The 19,959-nt window shown below is 37.4% G+C and overlaps 1 protein-coding gene across 3 annotated transcripts in view; it reads right to left on the minus strand.

Moving 5' to 3' along the window:
- Nucleotides 1-19,959, minus strand: part of rabgap1 (RAB GTPase activating protein 1) — a 102,680-nt gene that overhangs the window by 6,939 nt on the left and 75,782 nt on the right. For all 3 annotated transcript variants that reach the window (XM_016483397.1, XM_016483395.1, XM_016483398.1), the window contains 10 exons: nt 19,148-19,261; nt 17,559-17,633; nt 17,105-17,230; nt 15,888-16,031; nt 15,236-15,277; nt 14,748-14,876; nt 10,461-10,553; nt 8,676-8,786; nt 8,457-8,561; nt 7,132-7,215 (listed from right to left, as the gene is read on the minus strand). In XM_016483397.1, the coding sequence (XP_016338883.1) occupies nt 7,132-7,215; nt 8,457-8,561; nt 8,676-8,786; nt 10,461-10,553; nt 14,748-14,876; nt 15,236-15,277; nt 15,888-16,031; nt 17,105-17,230; nt 17,559-17,633; nt 19,148-19,261 (1,023 nt within the window). The remainder of the gene's footprint in view (nt 1-7,131; nt 7,216-8,456; nt 8,562-8,675; nt 8,787-10,460; nt 10,554-14,747; nt 14,877-15,235; nt 15,278-15,887; nt 16,032-17,104; nt 17,231-17,558; nt 17,634-19,147; nt 19,262-19,959) is intronic.

The following is a 19,959-nucleotide window of genomic DNA, read 5'->3' on the forward strand; positions in this document are numbered from 1 at the left end:
TCACACCAATAAAATACTGTTCCAGAAGAGGAGGGAGAACAAGGCTTACGGTAAAAGGTCAACCATCATGAGCAGAACATACAATCTTTCAATCAATCTCTCTCGTTACAGGATATCACATTCCCCCGGTCTCTATGTAATCCCAGCATCCTCTTACAGTAAGTGCACTAACAGCACCGCAGAGCTCAGGTCAGTAGGAGATTCCTGACAGAGTGCTGACTTTCACCCTTGATCGATGAGGTCCATGCGTTCTTTCCCAACCTGACATCAATCCTTTGGAGGTCGTTGTTAGATCAATGTGGCCTGAATATCTTAATTTGGCGAAACACCCTCATTAAACATGCATTGATCAGCAGGGAGGATGTAGCCTCAAATGACCTAATGAATGAATGAGAAGGAATGACGCAGCCCCAGAATATTCCTAATGAAATATTCAGTTCTAAGCCATGGCTCACTGGTTAAAGCCCAAAGTATAATTCAGTTTTTTTGACATACACATACAGCTGAATCCATAGCCTTAGGCACTTGACACAGAAAGTTTCACTCTTTTCCAGTGTTTCTCCAGAAGTTAGGATCAATAAAAACGTCTTTGTATTCAAACTAGAGTTTCATGTTTCTCTAAACCCCCTCACACAAACAGTCATATACTTGGCCGTCTATTGTTGTTGCAGCTCCAGTAGTTTGTTGTTGTTGTTTCATCTCATTCGGTTCTTTTTTGCCTGTAAAACAACTGTAAAAGTAACGTGCACACGCTAAGCATTATAGGGACAGTTCACCCAACTGCTCATTCTCAAGCCTTTCTAGTAGTATATGACGTTCTTCTTTCAGATGGATACAATCAGAGTTATATAAAAAAAATATGTCGTGGCTCTTGAAAGCATTATAATGGAAATGAATGGGGTAGAGATTTTGAAGCCCAAAAAAGTGCATCCATCCATCATAAAAAGTGTTCCACATGGCTCCGGGGGGGTTGAAAAAGGCCTTCTGAAGCGAATCAATGCATTTGTGTAAAAATAATATCCATATTTAAAACTTTATAAACCGTAATCTCTAGCTTCCGCTAACAGTCATATGCGCGTTCATCATGGCATTCCAGCAGATGATGTAGGACGTTGGCAAAGCGTAAGCTCCAGTGAGAATAACTCGTGAGAACCAAATTTTGATTCAAGCAAAGGAAAACCAGTCTCCTCTTGGCTTATATCAAAATTCTCTGACATTTTCCTTTACAAATCCTCGTTTTGTACTTCTAATTTGTGACCGGTGTTTTGTTTTGCTCTCTCCTCTGCACTTACGCTTTCGTTACTTCTCACTGGAGCTCAAGCTACGCCTACATCATCCGCTGGGACGCCACAGAGGACAACAGTTAGCGGAAGCTAGAGATCCGTTTATAACGTTTTAAATATGGATATTTTACTTACAAATGCATCGATTCACTTTAGAAGGCCTTTATTCACCCCCGGAGCCGTGTGGAGCACTTTTTATGTTGGATGAATGCACTTTATTTTGCTTCAAAATCTCGACCTCCATTCACTGCCATTATAAAGCTTGGAAGAGCCAGGACATTTTTTAATATAACTCCGACTGTATTCATATGAAAGAAGAAAGTCATATACACCTTGGCTTGAGGGTGAGTAAATCATGGGATGATTTTCAGTTTTGGGTGAACTATTCCTTTAAGCGCTAAGCCCAATGTAGAGTTAACCCTAAAGAATATTTAGTTTTTTTATGCGTGCACTAGGGTGTGAACAGTGCGCGACACAAATTTAATCGGTACATGCTTTGACATTTTTGCACTAATTAGTTTGTCCACAAGATGGCCTAAGCCATTGTTTCAGAGTCGAAAAAGAAACAGATGAGACAATAACAAGCTACTGAAGACAGAATCAACAACAATCACCCACATTGACGCTTGTTAAACAAGTACAAACACATTTTTATCCATCATAACTTTTAAAGAGAAACTGGACAAGGATAACTTTTTCTAACGAGCATTTGTGGAACATAAAAACTAAGTATGTTTAGAGAAATCTGCCTGTGCGTGTTAAGAGCGTGCATATTATGCTAAAGTCATGGTCACAAGACACTGCAGGATTTTTTAAGTAACTTTTACGGACACTGCAACGATCATAGTGCCAGATTTACTATCAGCTTGCGCAAACCCTCATTTGGCATCAAAAAAACTACGGCCAGGATTTACTAAAGACACGCAGTGGGAAATTATGGCTGAAAAGGCTTGGACAGTTATTTTTGCGACTCACCTCATTGAATATGTATTTGTAGGAGTTTCCCTTTCGATCGGTAAATATATGAGAAGAGTATTTAAATGAATCACGCAACACAATTTACTACGATTTGCGCTGGTCAATTTACTGGTATTTGCGCCATTATTTAACGCCCAAAAAAGCATGTCTTAAAGCAGGTGTAATTTGCACTGCTCTTTGTAGATTGCGCTGGTCATTATGGAAATTAGATGTTGCGTCTGTGTTCTTTAATGTGCACCTTGTCAGTAAATCATCCGCAGAATTTCCTCCCATCTGCACTTTTATGGAATTGCGCTCTAACGCTAATTTGCCCTATTTAGTAAATCTGGCCCATAATATTACGTAACACCCTGCGGTGCAGTTTTTAAAAACAATTTAAAGTTTGCAGATTTAAACAATGCAGATTTAAAATTTGTGTTCCTTTAATAAAGCTACGAGGCAGTATCATGACCTCTAATGGTCACATACACTATTGTAGTCATATTTCATTTTCCACCCCTTTTATTGTCCATCAAACGAAAACTATAAGTCTGATCGCTTTGAAAAGCAGTAGCATACTGTATGTCTCCTTCAGAAGACATGATTTGAGATGCCATTCATGTCTGTATAAGACAAATGAGCCAGATATTTTATTCTTGCTGTTTGACAAGCGTTAACAAAAAGAATGTATCTACATTGAGAAAATGTCTGAGCTACTCATTTAGTGAACAAATATGAATGAATGGGACATATTTTCATCAAACAGACTTTTAATTAAATACATTTTATGCAGTACAGCAATGTCAGATGTGAAAAATTATACAGGGCAGAGACTGAAGGGACTTTTGAAATTAACATTTTATAGGAATACGCTTTTTCTCCCTTTTTACGTTCCAGCTTTGTGTTTTCTCAGCATAGCCTTTAGACGGCAGATGCATTAAACCTTTCCTCCTCACACTAATGAGTGAACGTGTGTTCGTTTCACACCAGGAAGCCGTCCAGCATGATACCTGCAGGCCTTTGACGCTCATTGTGTGTCGTCTGCCTCATACAAGCAATAGGAGCGTGAGTGTGTGCGAGAGAGAGCTGGTTCAGCTCAGAGGACACCATTATCATGCTCCTCCATGAATCATGCTGTCAGCGGCCCCATTAAAATGAGCTCTGCAGGGACAGCAGCTCAACTATTTTTACAGAGAAGCTCTCATACTGCACTGAAGGTGCCACTTTCAGGCCAGCCTCTCCTCTACACTCAGATCAGCCCTTATCTATACATGAGCATGTTAAACTGCTCCAGTCTGGACATGCATGTTTACAGGAACATATTAAGCCTTTTGGTCTACTTACTGTACTCTATTAAAAGTTATCTGGGGTAGGGCTGCACGATTAATCGAATGCGATTGTCATGCACATCTTGTCAGTAAAGCTGGTTCTGTGATTAGTAGTAAATCTCCATCACCTGCATTCAGATGGAGCAGCATTTACTACACAGAGCCATAGTTCACTGACAAACTACGCAAAAAAACCGCAGCCGATATAATCGCGCGATTATGAAATTGTTTGCGATAATGACATGTGTTTTTACTCCAAACTCACTTCATAACGTCAGTCGAGTGTTTGAAATAAATCCTTCTGTGAGATGATGTGGCTTCTTACACAGAATAAGGCACGCAACATATTTCATAGTATTCCAAGCAGTGATAAAGGCTATGTCGATTAGCATTGCATTATTATATACTTTAGGGAAGTCGTGGCCTAATGGTTAGAGAGTCGGACTCGTAACCCAAGGTTGTGGGTTCGAGTCTCGTACCTGCAGGGATTGTAGGTGGGGGGAGTGAATGTACAGCGCTCTCTCCCACCTTCAATACCACGACTGAGGTGCCCTTGAGCAAGGCACTGAACCCCCAACTGCTCCCCAGGCGCCACAGCAAAAAAATGGCTGCCCACTGCTCCGGGTGTGTGTTCACGGTGTGTGTGTGTTCACTGCTGTGTGTGTGCACTTTGGATGGGATAAATGCAGAGCACTAATTCCGAGTATGGGTCACCATACTTGGCCACATGTCACGTCACTTTATTTATAATGAAAATTATAAGACAAACTCAGATAAACCATATATTGTCGTAGTTGTGTGTTTATTAGTCACGTTGAATCAATGAAAGCAGTTAAATCTTCTGTTTATCCAGCTACTGCTATATAGGCATTTCCTGGGTTTCTTCTGCGGGATGTATTTGGAGTTTCCACGCAAGAGCGCCCTCTGAATGAATGATGCATTTATATAGCGCTGTATTGTTGTACACCCAAAGCGCTTAACAATCATGTGGGGGGGTCTCTCCTCAACCACCACTAGTGTGCAGCAGCCACAGGACAACGGTGCCAGTGCGCTCACCACACACCAGCTACAGGTAGAGAGGAGAGAGGGTACGAGAAGTGCTATGGGATTTTTAATGACCACAGAGAGTCAAGACCTCGGTTTAACGTCTCATCCGAAAGACGGTGCTTTTTACAGTATAGTGTCCCCGTCACTATACTGGGGCGTTAGGACCCACGCAGACCACAGGGTGAGCGCCCCCTGCTGGCCTCACTAACACCTCTTCCAACAGCAACCTAGTTTTCCCAGGAGGTCTCCCATCCAGGTACTAACCAGGCTCAAACCTGCTTAGCTTCAGTGGGCAACCAGTCTTGGGCTGCAGGGTGATATGGCTGTGGCTCTGGCCTTCAGATGGAGATTTACTTCTAAACACAGAACCATGCTTCACTGACAAGATGCGCATGACAATCGTAGCTTTTGCCTAATCGCGATTAGGATTTCATTTCGATTTATCGTGCAGCCCTAATTTGGGGTTATTTCTGAAAAAAAAATTCCTATGTAGAACAAAAAAGACAACATGTTTCGAGCCATGGCTTGGTGGTTAACTTGATTGACAGGCCATCTGACATCTTTCCGCAGTTGAAACAAGATACCTTCTGATGTTCATTCATGTTTATTATGTGCTATAAGTAGTAAACAGGAAGAGATGATCGCTTCACATGCCGCTTGAACTGAGGCGCCACAGCGATCTGTCACGACACATTAAAGAGCCACAAAATGGTATTTATTGTTTGACTTTCTTAAAATTCGTATAACAAATGGCATGGCTTGTCGGATATAACAATAGTAACTAAGAGGGTCGAGTCTTTGGGAAGGGTCAATTGGTTTTACGAAATGTCCTGATCCTGTTCTGCCCTATTCTCTCCATTTCCTGTCCTCTTTCTACTCACCTATCAATAAATGTGGCAAAAAGATCAAAGTACAGCTAGGCCAAGCACAACAATGGTACATTGTAAGGATGAGTAGATTTTTTTTAACCATTATTTACAGCTTCATAACTTTTGTCCATTAGGTCCATTGCAACCAATGTTACATGGTATTCTCAGTCAATGTGACAATAATACATACAATGTCAATATGCATCAGAGTTGCTGAAATAATGCCTCCTGATTGCTATATTTGCTAGCAATTTAAGATTAAGGTTTTTATTAGTTCAGGTTTTTATGTAAAACAATGTTTGACTTCAAAAATCTGGCCTGAGCAAGTCGTGGTAAAGATTTAAGAAACATTGTTGGAGGAGTATCCAAAAAATTGGGAAAGTGAATTGGTTCAAAATGACAAAAAGCTGTATAGCCATTGAAAACTTGTCACAAGTCACAATTTAAGGTGATTAGTGACATATTTTATAGCATATTGTGAAATACATCTGAGTGAAACAGATTATTGAAAAAGAAAAAAATGTAGGATGGGTTCTGGTTCATCCATCAATTGATTAGATTAGATGGAGGCAGAATCTCAAGGAGAGCTTTCATTCAAAACCAAGAAAAATGGAGTTCAAGTGGACTACATGACTAGAGAAATCTGGCACACATCACCCGTCATTTCAACCAGAAACTCAGTTATGATATTTTGATTATCGATTACTAACCCTAAGGTTTAAAAAAAGGCAGCTTACGACAAACATATGCATGGATGCATTGTTCACAATAAGATCATTGAGATGCCGTAAAAAAATGGATAGGGATATTTCCATTTCATGCCATTTTAAAATGTTGGTAATGCAAGGCTGCTTGAGATAGCGATACCATAATTGCCAGCTGGGATACTGAAACCCACCCTAATCAATGTGGCAAACTTTTAACTATACGGTTCAAAAGAGTTGCCATAGATTCCCACAAGAAAAAGATGAAAACACAAAATATGTGGCCCCTTAAAACTAAAGATGTATTGTAGCGAATCTGTTTACGGGCTTAATGGGCTCCTTTCCTTTAAGATGAACTAAAGTTACACTGTACAAAACAAAAGGAAAAGGAAAACAGAGGAACAAAAATAATAATATAATAATATAATAATGAAAAGGATTTGTTGACGTACACAAAAAAGTCTAAAAAAACACAAACCTTGTGAAGAAAAGAGTATAAAGTAAAAAGAAAAAAATATGGAAAGGATTATATGGCGTTCGAGTCCCAGGGAATGCATGAACTGATAAAAATGTCTTTGGATACAAAAGCTGCCAAATGCATAAAAGTAAACTAAATTAAGCAAATATTTGGCAGAGCAGGAGAGAACTGTACAGTAAAACTGATGCACATTCATAGAGCGTCTCAGTTAAGAGTTTTATGAAGGTCATTTAATTGGATAATGGGGTGTTTTAAGATGAGATATGACAGAGCCTGGGCCATTTAAACTGATTTAGGGTTTGATGCAGCCATAGTGACCTAATGGATGGATATTGGACTTCATTATAGTGACTGAAGGCCATTAGAATCAGAACAATCTCAAACAGAGACAGCAGACCATGCTTCACTGAAGACTAAAGGCGAGTGAGTCAGCGCGTGTGTGTGTGTGTGTGTGTGTGTGTTCACCTGTTTGTATTCTCCAATGATGGAGCCGTTTTTCTTGATCTCAGACTCAGATTTATCCAGTTCTCTCCGACACATCTCCTTCAGCTGAAAACACAAATGCAGAGCCCAAGTTAAAAACTCTGCCACCTTTTCTCCTAAAAAGAAATAAGTCATACAACGATCCTATATTTAACCCAAGTGTCCCCTCCGGGAGACATCTCTCCTGTCTGAGGACAACTGTGTCCACAGGCCGTACTGTTGCAGTAATGTAAGAGCTGTCTCAGAGGAACCACAGCAATCAACTCAAACACACATCCCGAGTACCGTGGGTCTGCCTCCTCAGGGATCATTCCCTGATACCACTCCATCCAGAATACAGCACATGAACTTGAACTCATTACAGGGATACTGGGAAATACACTTCCAATCATAAAACATAATGAATTTGTTTCCCATGCAACTGTTTGTTTTCTGCATAAAAAATCCAATAAAACTGAATATAAGTCTTGTTTAAAAGTAGTTTCAGTTCAGAAAACACCACACACCACACAAACAAATTTTCATGGTAAATGTGACTTCTCTGATTGGTGGATCTTATTTGAGGATTATGGGTAGTGTAGTCCTTCACTGGGAATTTGCAAATTAAACTTTTTGTTGTTGTTAAAAAAAGCTAAAATCATTGGCATTTAGTAGCTACTTCTGATGCACATGCATAGTTTAATTTGCTATATATATATATATGTTTTACATATATTTTGCTTACAGATTATTGAAAAAATATATAATTTATTAATTATATATATTATACTGATTATTATAATTATATTATGCATTATTTTATGCATTTTACATTTAAATGGGAGAGGATAGAAGAAAAAGAAACCAAGAAAAGTTCAACAGACATTCTAAAAGCCTCCTTTTTTTTTTTTTTACAAAACAAATTTCCACATATATTTTGCTTTCAGCTGATGTGAAAAAATAAATGTATTTTATTTTAAATTATATTATATTTTTATTATTTATTATATTGATTATTATAATTATTTTATATATTTAAATGAGTGAATTGAAGTGGACAGTGAAGTAAAAGAAACCAAGAATAGTTCAACAGACTTCTGAACACCTTCAATATTGTTTAAAGAGCATCCCAAAATGCAACTCAAGAAAATTGGTTTACAGAGCAGAGCTGGAAACCAGGCAGAGGGTGACAACTTGAAGCTAAAATACAAGACAGTCTCAATTTGTTGTTCAATACACAATGTGTGTTATGTCATAGCTTTATTTCTGAAATACTGTTTACTATTTTGAGCGTTAGTGAGTTTTGGGTGGTGTTGGAGGTGTCTGACCTGAGCAGACTCTTCCTCCAGTCGTCTCTTCTCATCTTCAGATTCCACCAGTTTCTGTTTAGTGATGAGAAGCTCTTTGTTGAGTGCGTCAGCTTTCTCCTCAGCCTAAGGAAAAAGGACACGCTGTGTTTTACTACACATACCAGAAGCCACAGGCATGTGTGAATGTCAGGAACTGCTAAATGTTTAAAATAGCGTCAAACTGCCTGAAAGACTCACGTTGTCCAGGTCTTTCCTCAGGGCGATCTTACTGCTGACCAGCTCGTGAGCCAAATCGTCATTTTCTTGCTCCAGACGCATGTTAGCTTCCTGTAGCCGCCGGTTTTCTCTCTACAGAGCAGACACAGTGTGTGAGTGTGTGACTCCGTCACTGTCTCGTGACAGTCACTATAATGGTTAACTGTGCTAGGAATATGAGGAACCTTGGAGAAGAAACCTGATTAAAAATTTACCAGTTAGAGGGAAATATGTCAGAAAGCAATTAACACACTGACTGGACTCTCAGTCCTCCGGCTATAGTACTAAAAGACACTCAGCTTGTTAAAGAGAGAGTGTGTGTTTGTATTGTGCATGTGTGTGTGTGTGTGTGTGTGTGTTAATTCCATACATACACATACATTTTTATGGCCTTCTGTATTTAAGAGACACAAATGACTGAGTTTAGGTGATGTAACAAATGTGTAATAAAGTTTGCACGTCAGTAAAGCAAATGTACATTTACAGACCATTTACTGAATTCAAATGTAAATTAGTTAATGTAATGGTATTGTTGATAATACAATTATTAAGATTACAGAGCTAAACAGCACCAGCCCATTTTCCAAAGCTGTGGGATATAAAACATTCCCTCTAAATTTAAGATTTATGCATTTGAATTGCATATAAAATTTCTGTCCATTTGAATTACACACTTTTAATATAAATTCTGAGTTCATATATTTCAAAATTCTGACTTTTCTTCTCAGAATTGTGAGTATATATCTCATAGGTCAGTGTTAATATATAAAAATTCAGATTTTCTCCAAAAAAAAAAAAAAAGTATGAATTGTGAGATTAAAAGTCACAATTCACTTTTTTTTTTTATTGATTCCATGGTGGACTCGGGCTTCCATAGATTTCTGTAATAAACCAAATGTGTTTTAAATTTTTTTGTTTGTTTATTAGTTAGTTGGTTAAGACTTTGTAATCTAAATGGATGGAAATTTTATATGCAATTCAAATACATAACTTACATAAATACATTAATTTTGGCCCAAATATTTTTGAGAATTAGTATTTAAAAAGTAAAGGGAAAAAAGTGTCATTGTGAAGGACTAATAAGTCTAATGATTTTATTTTCAGTGCATTTTCTCATCAAAATCCCCTGCCACAAATTGTTTGTGGACAATATTAGCAAGATCTGGACAACTCTAGCAAACTATTTTTAATGTACTTTGATTTATGACACTCTAATTGTGATCTTGAATACTTCTGAGGACTCCATGTTTTCTTATAGAGACTTCAAACAGCATTTTTACTTAAGTGAACTATAGAACCCTATAGATGTGTGAAGTGTGTGTGTGTGTGTGTGTGTGTGTGTGTAGATGTTGAACCCTGACTGACAGTTCCTAAATGATCAAGGTAAATCCTCGTTAGCTGGGCTCAGGCTAACAGTTGACTGGCAGGCCGCTGTTATCAGGAATCCATCTGGCCAGATTTTCATCATCTCTGAGCCCAGCGGTGACCTCTTCTCACATCACTGCTCATTATAAGCACAAAGCACATATGCTAATAGCACGAGATACAGGATAGGCACGGAGGAAAATGAGTTCGAGCTCAGCACAGAGGAGAAAACTAGCTCTGATTGTGAGGGAGAACGAAATCTTAGCCAAGACTAAACGCATATGGGCAAACGCACACGCGCTCTAATGAATCATGTAAATGTTCATATGCACATAGTCATGAATGCAGATGTGTAAATCCCAGCAGAGACGCATCATGCGCTCTCACACAGGATAAATCTACCTCATATCTCTCGATGGGCGCCTCCTGCTGTTCCTGCTGCTCTCGAATGGTGTGGTATTCCTTCTCGTACTTCTTCAGCTTCTTCTGACTGATCTGTGACATACAAACATACAGAAGAAGGTACTGACACAGATCTCAGAAAAAAAGTGAAAATCTCCTTTCAGAATAGTAAATCATTTATGTAAACGACATATGTTGACAGATGAATGACAGTATAAAATGCAAATCCACACTCTAACAGTAGGTGATGCTCACTGAAAAGCAGACTAATACAGCAGTTACCACTGCTATCCCTGTACACAAAGTGCTTTTAAACACTACGTATGACTACTAGGCATCATACGGAAGTAAAATTAAAAGAAAATGCCATCAAAACTTTTCTAAAGATAGCCAGTTCCCTTAAGATACACATTCATATAACTGTAACAGTAGATTTTGTTGAGTTTGCAGGTATGCAGGAACACAGGACAGTGTTTGGCAAGAGTATAGCCATGTTTAGGAAGGCTAAGTCTAAAAATATTAGCGCTTATCTGTCTAAAGCTAGCCTAAGCTTCAGACAGTACACACATGGATCATCTGGTGCATTTTCAAAGTCAAATACAGTAAAGTCAAGAACTAGAGGTGGGCAATATAACCAAAAGTAATTGTGTTTCACAATAAGATTATTTATCATAATATAGTTATTTTCCCTGGAAATACGTTTTTTATAATGCATGGACATTTTGGATGACACTGACATTTCACATTTCTCAATACCAATGTTGATACAAAGGCAAAAACTAATACTAGTCCAACTGATATGAATACAAAAATATTAAAAATGTTCAAACTTACTGAAGACAATTAACAGTAATTATATAAGAAAAAAATTAATTAATACAACATAATAGGACAAATAATTACTATAAAACAAAAATACAAATTAAATAGTTTATTTTTAAATAAATAAATAACAGTCCAGAGTCAAGTTATTTTTTTATTAATTTAAATGACATAGGCAGAAATTCCAAAAGATTCCAGTTCAGTTTTTATGCTGTTCTGACAGGCAGCCTTTTGTACCTGCGAGTCATCAAAAAAAAACAAAAAAACAAACATAAACACAAAAAAAAAAAAAAAAAAAACCCTGTCAGAACAGCATGCAAGAATGGAATTGAGTTCTCCTTCACGTCTTATTGCATTTAAACAACCGCAATAGATATGATAATCCAAAATCTCTACTGGTTGTCAGATTTATGATAACGATTTATCAGGTATCTCACCCACCGCTAACAAGATTTTAAAGGGATAGTTCACCAAAAAATGAAAATTACCCCATGATTTACTCACCCTTAAGCCATCTTAGGTGTATATTACTTTCTTCTTTCAGACGAATACAATCGGAGTTACATTTAAAAACATCCTGGCTCTTCCAAGCTTTATAATGGCAGTGGGTGGGTGTTATTTTTCAATAGCCCAAAAGAAGTCCAATAAAGCACATCCATCCATGATAAAAAGTGCCTCACACGCCTCCGGAGGGTAAATAAAGGCCTCCGGTAGCGAATCGATGTGCTTTCGTTAAGAAAAATATCCATATTTAACATTTTATAAAAAGTAATATCTAGCTTCCGCTAACTGTCACATGCGTGTTCACAATAAAAAGCTGTTCCCCGAGACGTGTGAGGCACTTTTTTATTATGGATGGATGCGCTTTATTGGGCTTCTTTTGGGCTATTGAAAAATAACACCCACCTACAGCCATTATAAAGCTTGGAAGAGCCAGGATGTTTTAAAATATAACTCTGATTGTATTCGTCTGAAAGAAGAAATCCATATACACCTAAAATGGCTTGAGGGTGAGGAAATCATGGGGTAATTTTCATTTTTTTGGGAAACTATCTCTTTAACGAAATTGCAAAATTCAATCTTATTGGCTGACACGAAGGTGTTGGTTATTTCAAGAATCGTGCTCTCACACAACTAGCATGAATTCCTCAAGGTTTTATGACTTCAAAACTGCGAAAGGACCTGACTTGATGTCAACAGCAATATAAAGCTGCATTTCAGATTTGCTTTGCTGTGTATTTCACCTATCCAAATGCAACAAGCCTAACTGCTAATTCATTTAACAGGATTTCTGTTCATGCACTTCCCGCACTCTGGACCCAAATACGCAAGACGTGCCACATTTATCCACCTGCAGCTCAATACTATCCCATTTTCATCGAATGACCCAATTTCTGAGACTGAGTGTGTTTTGTGTGTACAGCAGCAGTCATTTCTCACCAGAACACTGTGCGAGAGCCGCAGGTACGTGTGTGTTTGTAAATGAGCTCTTTTTAGCGCTGCGCCATATCTGACTAGCTCTAGGACACAGAACCGGCTCTGTTCCATATTTAATCCGTAATGCTCCCACAGATGAAATGAGATCCATATAAAAGCCCTCAATGTCAAGAGTAGTTCATCAGTCAGTGTGTTTTCAGCGACACCCGGGGGGACAATTAGGCCTGGGTGCAGTGAAATGGAGTGTGTGTATGTGTGTGTCGTAGTGTGTAATAGCTCTTTTGATCGTGACTGGTGTGTGGTGTCAGGGCCGTGGTGGGCTTCTGATTTTCTGACGGTGGGCCTCTCGTATTGAAATAGCACACAAACACACCCAGACTCAGTGGTGAAAGTGAGCTTTCAGTGTTGTGAATAAGGAGAAGAGAAATAAAGGTTAGTTTGTATTTGGAGGAAAGCGAGTGAGAGCTACAGGAAACTCAGTCTGTCATGTTTTGACGGCGATGAGGAACTGATACATCAATCAAACATAAAGTGCACAGACAGATACAGTGGTGTTCAAAAGTCTCAGTCCACACTGAAAATATGGAGATCGATTTCATTTTAAGAGTCTGTTCACCAAAAAATTCAATGGTTGCCATTACATTTGATGTGCTCTATGTATGAGTGTTGATCAATGTTTATATGTGAGTAAATAACTAAATTAAATTTGTTAATAATATAATGTGATTGTGTCTCCTTAGAAGCCTCGGATTACACCGCTTGATTCATAAGGATTTTTATTTTTATGATGTCTTTATATACTTTTTGATATGTGAAAGCTTTGGTTATGTGGGCTTTCAATAGCTGAAAAAATTATGATGTAAGAATATTCAAAATATCTTTGTGTTTGAAAGATGAATTCATTTCGTATGGGTTTGGAGCAACATGAGGGTGAGTAAACGAGGACAGAATTTTTAATTTTTTAAAATAAAACGGATAGTTGATTCTGATTGGTTGAGCCACGTTTGAAGCTGTTGTAAATTACTCTACAAACATACACCTCTGTTTACATCTGTGTGTTGCTCGGCAAACACTTTGTTGCAACCACAACCGTTTCTGAGGAACTACATTGTTTGGAGGAAGAATAATGTTTTTATTATCATTACACTTTATTTGCTCCGTTTTATTGTGTGAAACCTTACTACGTATATGAAATAACCGTTTTATAAAAGCAATAAGCCCCATGAAGCTGTGGTTTACAGTGAATTTATAACAGCTAAGGGGGTTAACAACGCCCTTTAGCTGTTATAAATTCACTGTAAACCACGGCTTCTTGGGGCTTATTGCTTTAAGTGAACCAGAGTTAAACTATTAAAAACGTTGTTTAATAAAAAATTAAGCTGTAATAAAACTGAATATAAATATTAGACGAAAATTAGAAATGTTGTCCTGGCAACTAACTAAAATAAGATGAAGCATTAAAATACTGATTGGAAATAAATAACTAAAACTGAAATAAAAATAGATTGAACAAATAAAGTAATATTTTAAACAACAACCTAATAAAAATGACAAAAGCACATAATAAAATGTCTTAATTTAACAAAAATTTTAATGAAGACAACATATAAATGTAAAAATTCATTCAAAACATTCACAAAAACTATAATATTATTCATTTGAATTATTTTAATCCAACTTTTCACTGATTTGTTATGCTCATACATAATGTTATGAAAAAAACTATATTTAATAAAAAACAATTAAATGCAGATGTGTAAATAACATTCGGTAGATCTGAACAAAAGATGAGGACAGATGCTGTAAATGATCAAAACACAAACCAAGGACTCTTTAGTATCATGGGTCTTTCTTACTCCTGCAGTGTCCTCTGCTGGCCCATCCAGATAATTACATCAAGACTCTTTATGTCCCATTAAATGTGAAAAATAGCGAGTCGCAGATAAATGGTCTATTCACACATCACATTAAATACTCCACAGACATCTCAGTTTGAACTAAGTAAACAGCCTGAACACAGGCGGTTACCTTCATGCTGCATGCTAGCTCCATCAGCTTCTTGGCGTTCTCCTCCGAGCGATAGCGTTTGGGCACTGGCACTCGAAAGAACTTCAGCGCGCCCTCAAAGTCCGTCTGCAGCAGGTCGTCTTTAGATGTCTGTGGATAGTCAGAGAGCTTTCAAGAGGCAGACAATACTGCTCCCTCATGTTGTGATCTTCAGTTAATGATGCTCTTTTCTGCTGTTGAGGTGTGATAGTGGTACACAGTCTCTCTTCCTACGGGGTTGAACAGCAGAGATTCACCAGCTAACATTTGATCACGCTGTAGTGTAGCTGCCGATTATTAGGTGCGCCAATTATGCCAAACATCCTTGTAATAGCTGTAACCATGGTGATGAGGCATGGGTGATTTGCAGGTTAATTTTCAGGAAACAGCACCGGCTTGCATATTTATTATATTTCCTTGGTGAAACATCTAAGAAAAAGATGAAATGATGCAACTGAGCACTTCCTTACCTTCAATAATGCAAGGGCCACGTTGAAAATGACACTGATGCCCTGAAAGGAGAAAAAACAAGATTGTAAGAAAGAAACAAATCTCAATATCACATATATTTTCATGCCCATGTTTTATTAGATAAAATATTTTCCAAGACAGAATTTTGAACTCGGAATGAATTTTAAATCATTTTTGGTTTGACTGAATGTTGCTGTATTTGCTTATTTCTACTTGGACAAACTGGCAATTTATTAAATGTGTTAAATATCGCAGGTGTTCAACCTGCTGCCATCATCTATAGGTTTATTCTTTGACCTAAATATTTACATCCTGTTACATCCGCCATATCCTTAATGACATCATTCTGCAGGAAGTGACATATTTTTGATAGGAAAACATCAGCACAATCATCAGTGAGCATTTGCATTAGATTTGATTGATTCTGTGCTGATTTGTGATTTTATTTATATTTTTTAATTAAGTCTATCAGTTACACTGGACCATGAGAAATTAGTATGATTTCAAAATTACAAAAGATGGTTTATAGATATCAAAATAAAATGCATTACACAAGGTAACAGTCCTAAACTATGAATTAACAGGTAAACTAGGCAAAGAAAACATTAGAAAAATATACCTGAAATAAAGCAGGTGAGAATGAAATGTTACCTCACACAGCAGAAGGTCTATGATGTGAAAGACCATGTAAAGAGGGAATTTGGCTGTGAAGAGTGTGAGGAACCACTGGGAGGCGTACATGTGCGCTTCCAGACCCAGATTCAGGAAGTGTGCGTACAGGTCTGGAATGTATTCCTGCAACACACAGAGGCAGAAGACAGTTGTGATAATATGAAATGAAAATGTTTCTTGAGCAGCAATCCAGCATATTAGAATAATTTCTGAAGGATCATGTGACACTGAAAACTGGAGTAATGATGCTGAAAATTTACCTTGGCATCACAAGAATAAATTACATTTTAAAATATATTCACATAGAAAACAGTTCTAAAATTGAAATTTTAATATTTCGCAATACTACTGTTTTTACTGTATTTTTTGTTAAATAAATGCAGCCTTGATGAGCATAAGAGACTTCCTTCAAAAGCATTAACAAATCTCACAGAATCCAGACTTTTGAATGGTAGTGTATGAGTATTTTGTCATGTAAAACAAGCAGATTTTCCACAAGATAAAATACACTTACATTCCAGATATAATAGTAACACATTTGTATTCTTCAGTGCAATTTATCTTACTTTATATGACAAAATATATGTGTCAAGAGATTATTTCTCTTATTATATTCTTTTATTATATCTCTCTTATTATATTCCATTATATTTAGGGAAAGAACAGCCTATTTAGTTATTTAAAGGGATAGTTCACCCAAAAATGAAAATTACCTTATGATTTATTCACTCTCAAGCCATCCTAGGTGTATATGAATTTTTTCTTTCAGACAAATACAAAGCTCAAATACAAATGGCGGTGAATGGGGTTTGAGATTTTGAAGCTCAAAAAAAGTGTCAATCCATCATAAAAAGTGCTCCACATGGCTATGGGGGGTTAATAAAAAAGGCCTTCTGAGGTGAATCGATGCATTAGTGTAATACACTTTTTTGGGCTTCAAATTCTTGATCGCGATTCACTGCCCAGTGAAGCTTGGAAGAGCCAGGACATTTTTTAATATAACTCCAATTGTATTTGAAATAAGAAAGTCATATACACCTAGGGTGAGTAAATCATGGGGTAATTTAATTTTTTTGGCGAACTATTCCTTTAAATGGAACAATTGCTTATTTAATGTGCCTTTATTTTGTCCTTTTGCATAATCTGTCGTTATTTGTAATCCAATATGTGAACTAATATTAGTTTCTAACACTAACCTGCATGAGTCTCTCCAGCTGGAAGAACTTGCAGTGCAGGTCTTCAAAGTTCTGCTTGAAGAGCTCCCTGAGACCGTATTCAAACATGATCTTGACCAGCACGCTGAACGCCTGCTCCTCTGGCATCTACACCGCAATTGCAGCACAAACATTGATCTACTAACACCACAGAGCTTGATTACAATCACATCAGGCTGACAATATCACAGAACAGGGAATCTCCACTAGAAGGCACTGTCTCAAATCTCAAAGGATGATGTCATATTAGCTCAGACCAAGTGCAGAATCCAGTCTGGGTGCAAACAGCCTGTGCTTCCATCAACGGCCATTCAAATGCAACAGTGTAGTTTTGACTATTTTGCAAGCGCAAATATGCACATATTCATTATATTAAACGTAAAATGTAGACATCATTGGTTCAAACCGCTTTGCTTCAGGAGTCTGTGACACTCACGTGTAGTAGCAGCACAGCAGCAAGGAAAGACTGTCCTTGACAGTAACCAATTTCTTCATCATACACAGAATATGCCTGCAGGATGGAAGATACAGAATGTTTCAGTAATGCTTAAAAAAACTGCTTATTAAAATATAATAAATGATTAAAGAAAAACTCATTCTTGGTAGAATCATTCTCTCAGCTCTTTTAATCTAATTTGTCCTTTCACATATTCAAACTTGCATGTGATTGGTTACGAGACACATGAGAACTGAAGCCTAATGTCTTTAGTGGCATGTTTGAATATGCAGAAGTGTGAATCAGATTCGAAGGCTTGATGGAATACTTACAGATTGACCTACATACCTCAGAAAACTGTGTTAAAATGTCAGCTAATATTGTGACAATTACAAACTGTGGTGCTAATAAACTTTGTGAACTGTGGGTTGAGAGAACTGAATCACACTGTGTGGTCAATATGAGAAATCTATAGTGCTGTATGAATGATAGCGGTAGCAGTCGAAGAGAGGGCTGGTGAATTATTAAGAGACGCCCAAAGATGGAAATCCAACCATCAATCTCATTTCCCTCATCATTAGTGACTTTCACATTAAACCCACTGACCCACTGACCCAAAATAAACCCATTATTTTAGGGTGAACATTTGAGATGATTTGAGAGTGTTTTGTATTTATTAAACATTTATTCACTATACCGGACTGTAGTACAGTATGAGAGACGTGTGTACAAAAACTTATATGCTTTAAAGCCAACTCATTGCAGATGTTCAAAACTCAAAGATTGTGTTAAATCTCTCTCTCTCTCTATCGGCTGATATACATCCAATCGATCCAATATGTTCATTCATGCATCTATATATCCATCTAAAGATATATACATTCATCTATATCTATCTAGCTATACATCTATCCATCCATCATTCATCCAGCCATCGATACATCCATCCAATCATCAATATATCCATTTAACCATATCCATCCATTCACCTATGTATAAATCTATAATTCATCCAGCTATATCCATTCATCCACCCATCAATATAGCTACACAACTATTGATACATCCATATTTATCCATCCATCTATATATCTATCACTCATCCATCCAGCTATATACTGTATCTATCAATGATATCACTGTCTGTTTACCCAACCATCTATACATCAATCTTTATCCATCCATCAAGCTATATTCATCCAATCATCTATACATCCATCCTATCACCTATCCACATATCTAGATATTCATCCATCTATATATCATTCCATCCATCCAACTATATATTGATCCATCCATCTATGTAGCCATCTATACATCAATTTATACATCTATCTACATATCAATCATCGAAATCTGTCAAGCTACTGTATCTATCTTTATACATATAACATTTCTTAAATTAAGTTAAAAAAGAAAATCTATAAAGAAACTGGAGCAGTCCAAAAGTGCACATTTAACTTTTCTTAATGGTAGGAAATTGATTTTGCAGAGCTGAAGATGATAAATGAACAGAAGCAGAGCAGAAGTGCAGAATCTGAGCTGAGTAGACAAATTGAAAGCAAACGGCAGACAGGTCATCTGCTCACCTTACAGATCTTATAGAGAGAGTCCTGACCGTCACCGCCTGTGTCTTTGAAGTAGTCGTGTGCAGGAAACGTACGGTTAATGTCACGAGTGATGGCACTGTCCTGTGGGGATTCCTAATAAAAGACAAGAGAAAGAGAGAGAGAGAGAGAGAGAGAGAGAGAGAGAGAGAGAAAGAGAAATTTTACCATGAGGCACAGCTAATAGTTTAATGCCAAAATTACATTGCAATATATAATGCAAAATGTGTGGTGAACGCAAAATTGAAGTGCAAAAATAATGACAACCACATTTGTCTTTGCACAAACCGACCATCCCATCCTAAACTCTATCCAAAGGTTGAGCCAATGTTGTTGTGTCAAGCAGGCCCCCATTCGCTTTCATTGTATATAGACAAATAAAGCACATTTGACTCCTGTCCACTAGGGGGCAGTGGATCAGACATGCCAAAAAACAAACACACATAGTGCATAGGGTTGTGACGGTGAGGAAATTTTCCCACCAGTTAATCGATGTGTGACAACACCGATAATACCGGTATCACCGTGGGGGCAGGGGAGTTTCCTTTTTTCCTCGCTTTCCTTTGCTTTTAAATAGCTTGCAAAAGCGGCATGCCCATTTTACTTTCACTTTCAAATAGCGTCAATTCGGCGTAAAGCAATTGTTCGTTTTTAGTTTGTTTGAATTTTCCCTCTTTTCCTCGCTTTCCTACGCTTTTAAATTTCGAATTAGCGGCAATTCGGTGTCAATTGCTTGAATGCAACAACAAAATACAACGTCAAACTCACTTTAGCGTATATATAAAACATAGAAC

The sequence above is a fragment of the Sinocyclocheilus anshuiensis genome, unplaced genomic scaffold, assembly GCF_001515605.1.
Source record: "Sinocyclocheilus anshuiensis isolate Anshui unplaced genomic scaffold, SAMN03320099.WGS_v1.1 scaffold838, whole genome shotgun sequence".
NCBI classification, from domain to species: domain Eukaryota; kingdom Metazoa; phylum Chordata; class Actinopteri; order Cypriniformes; family Cyprinidae; genus Sinocyclocheilus; species Sinocyclocheilus anshuiensis.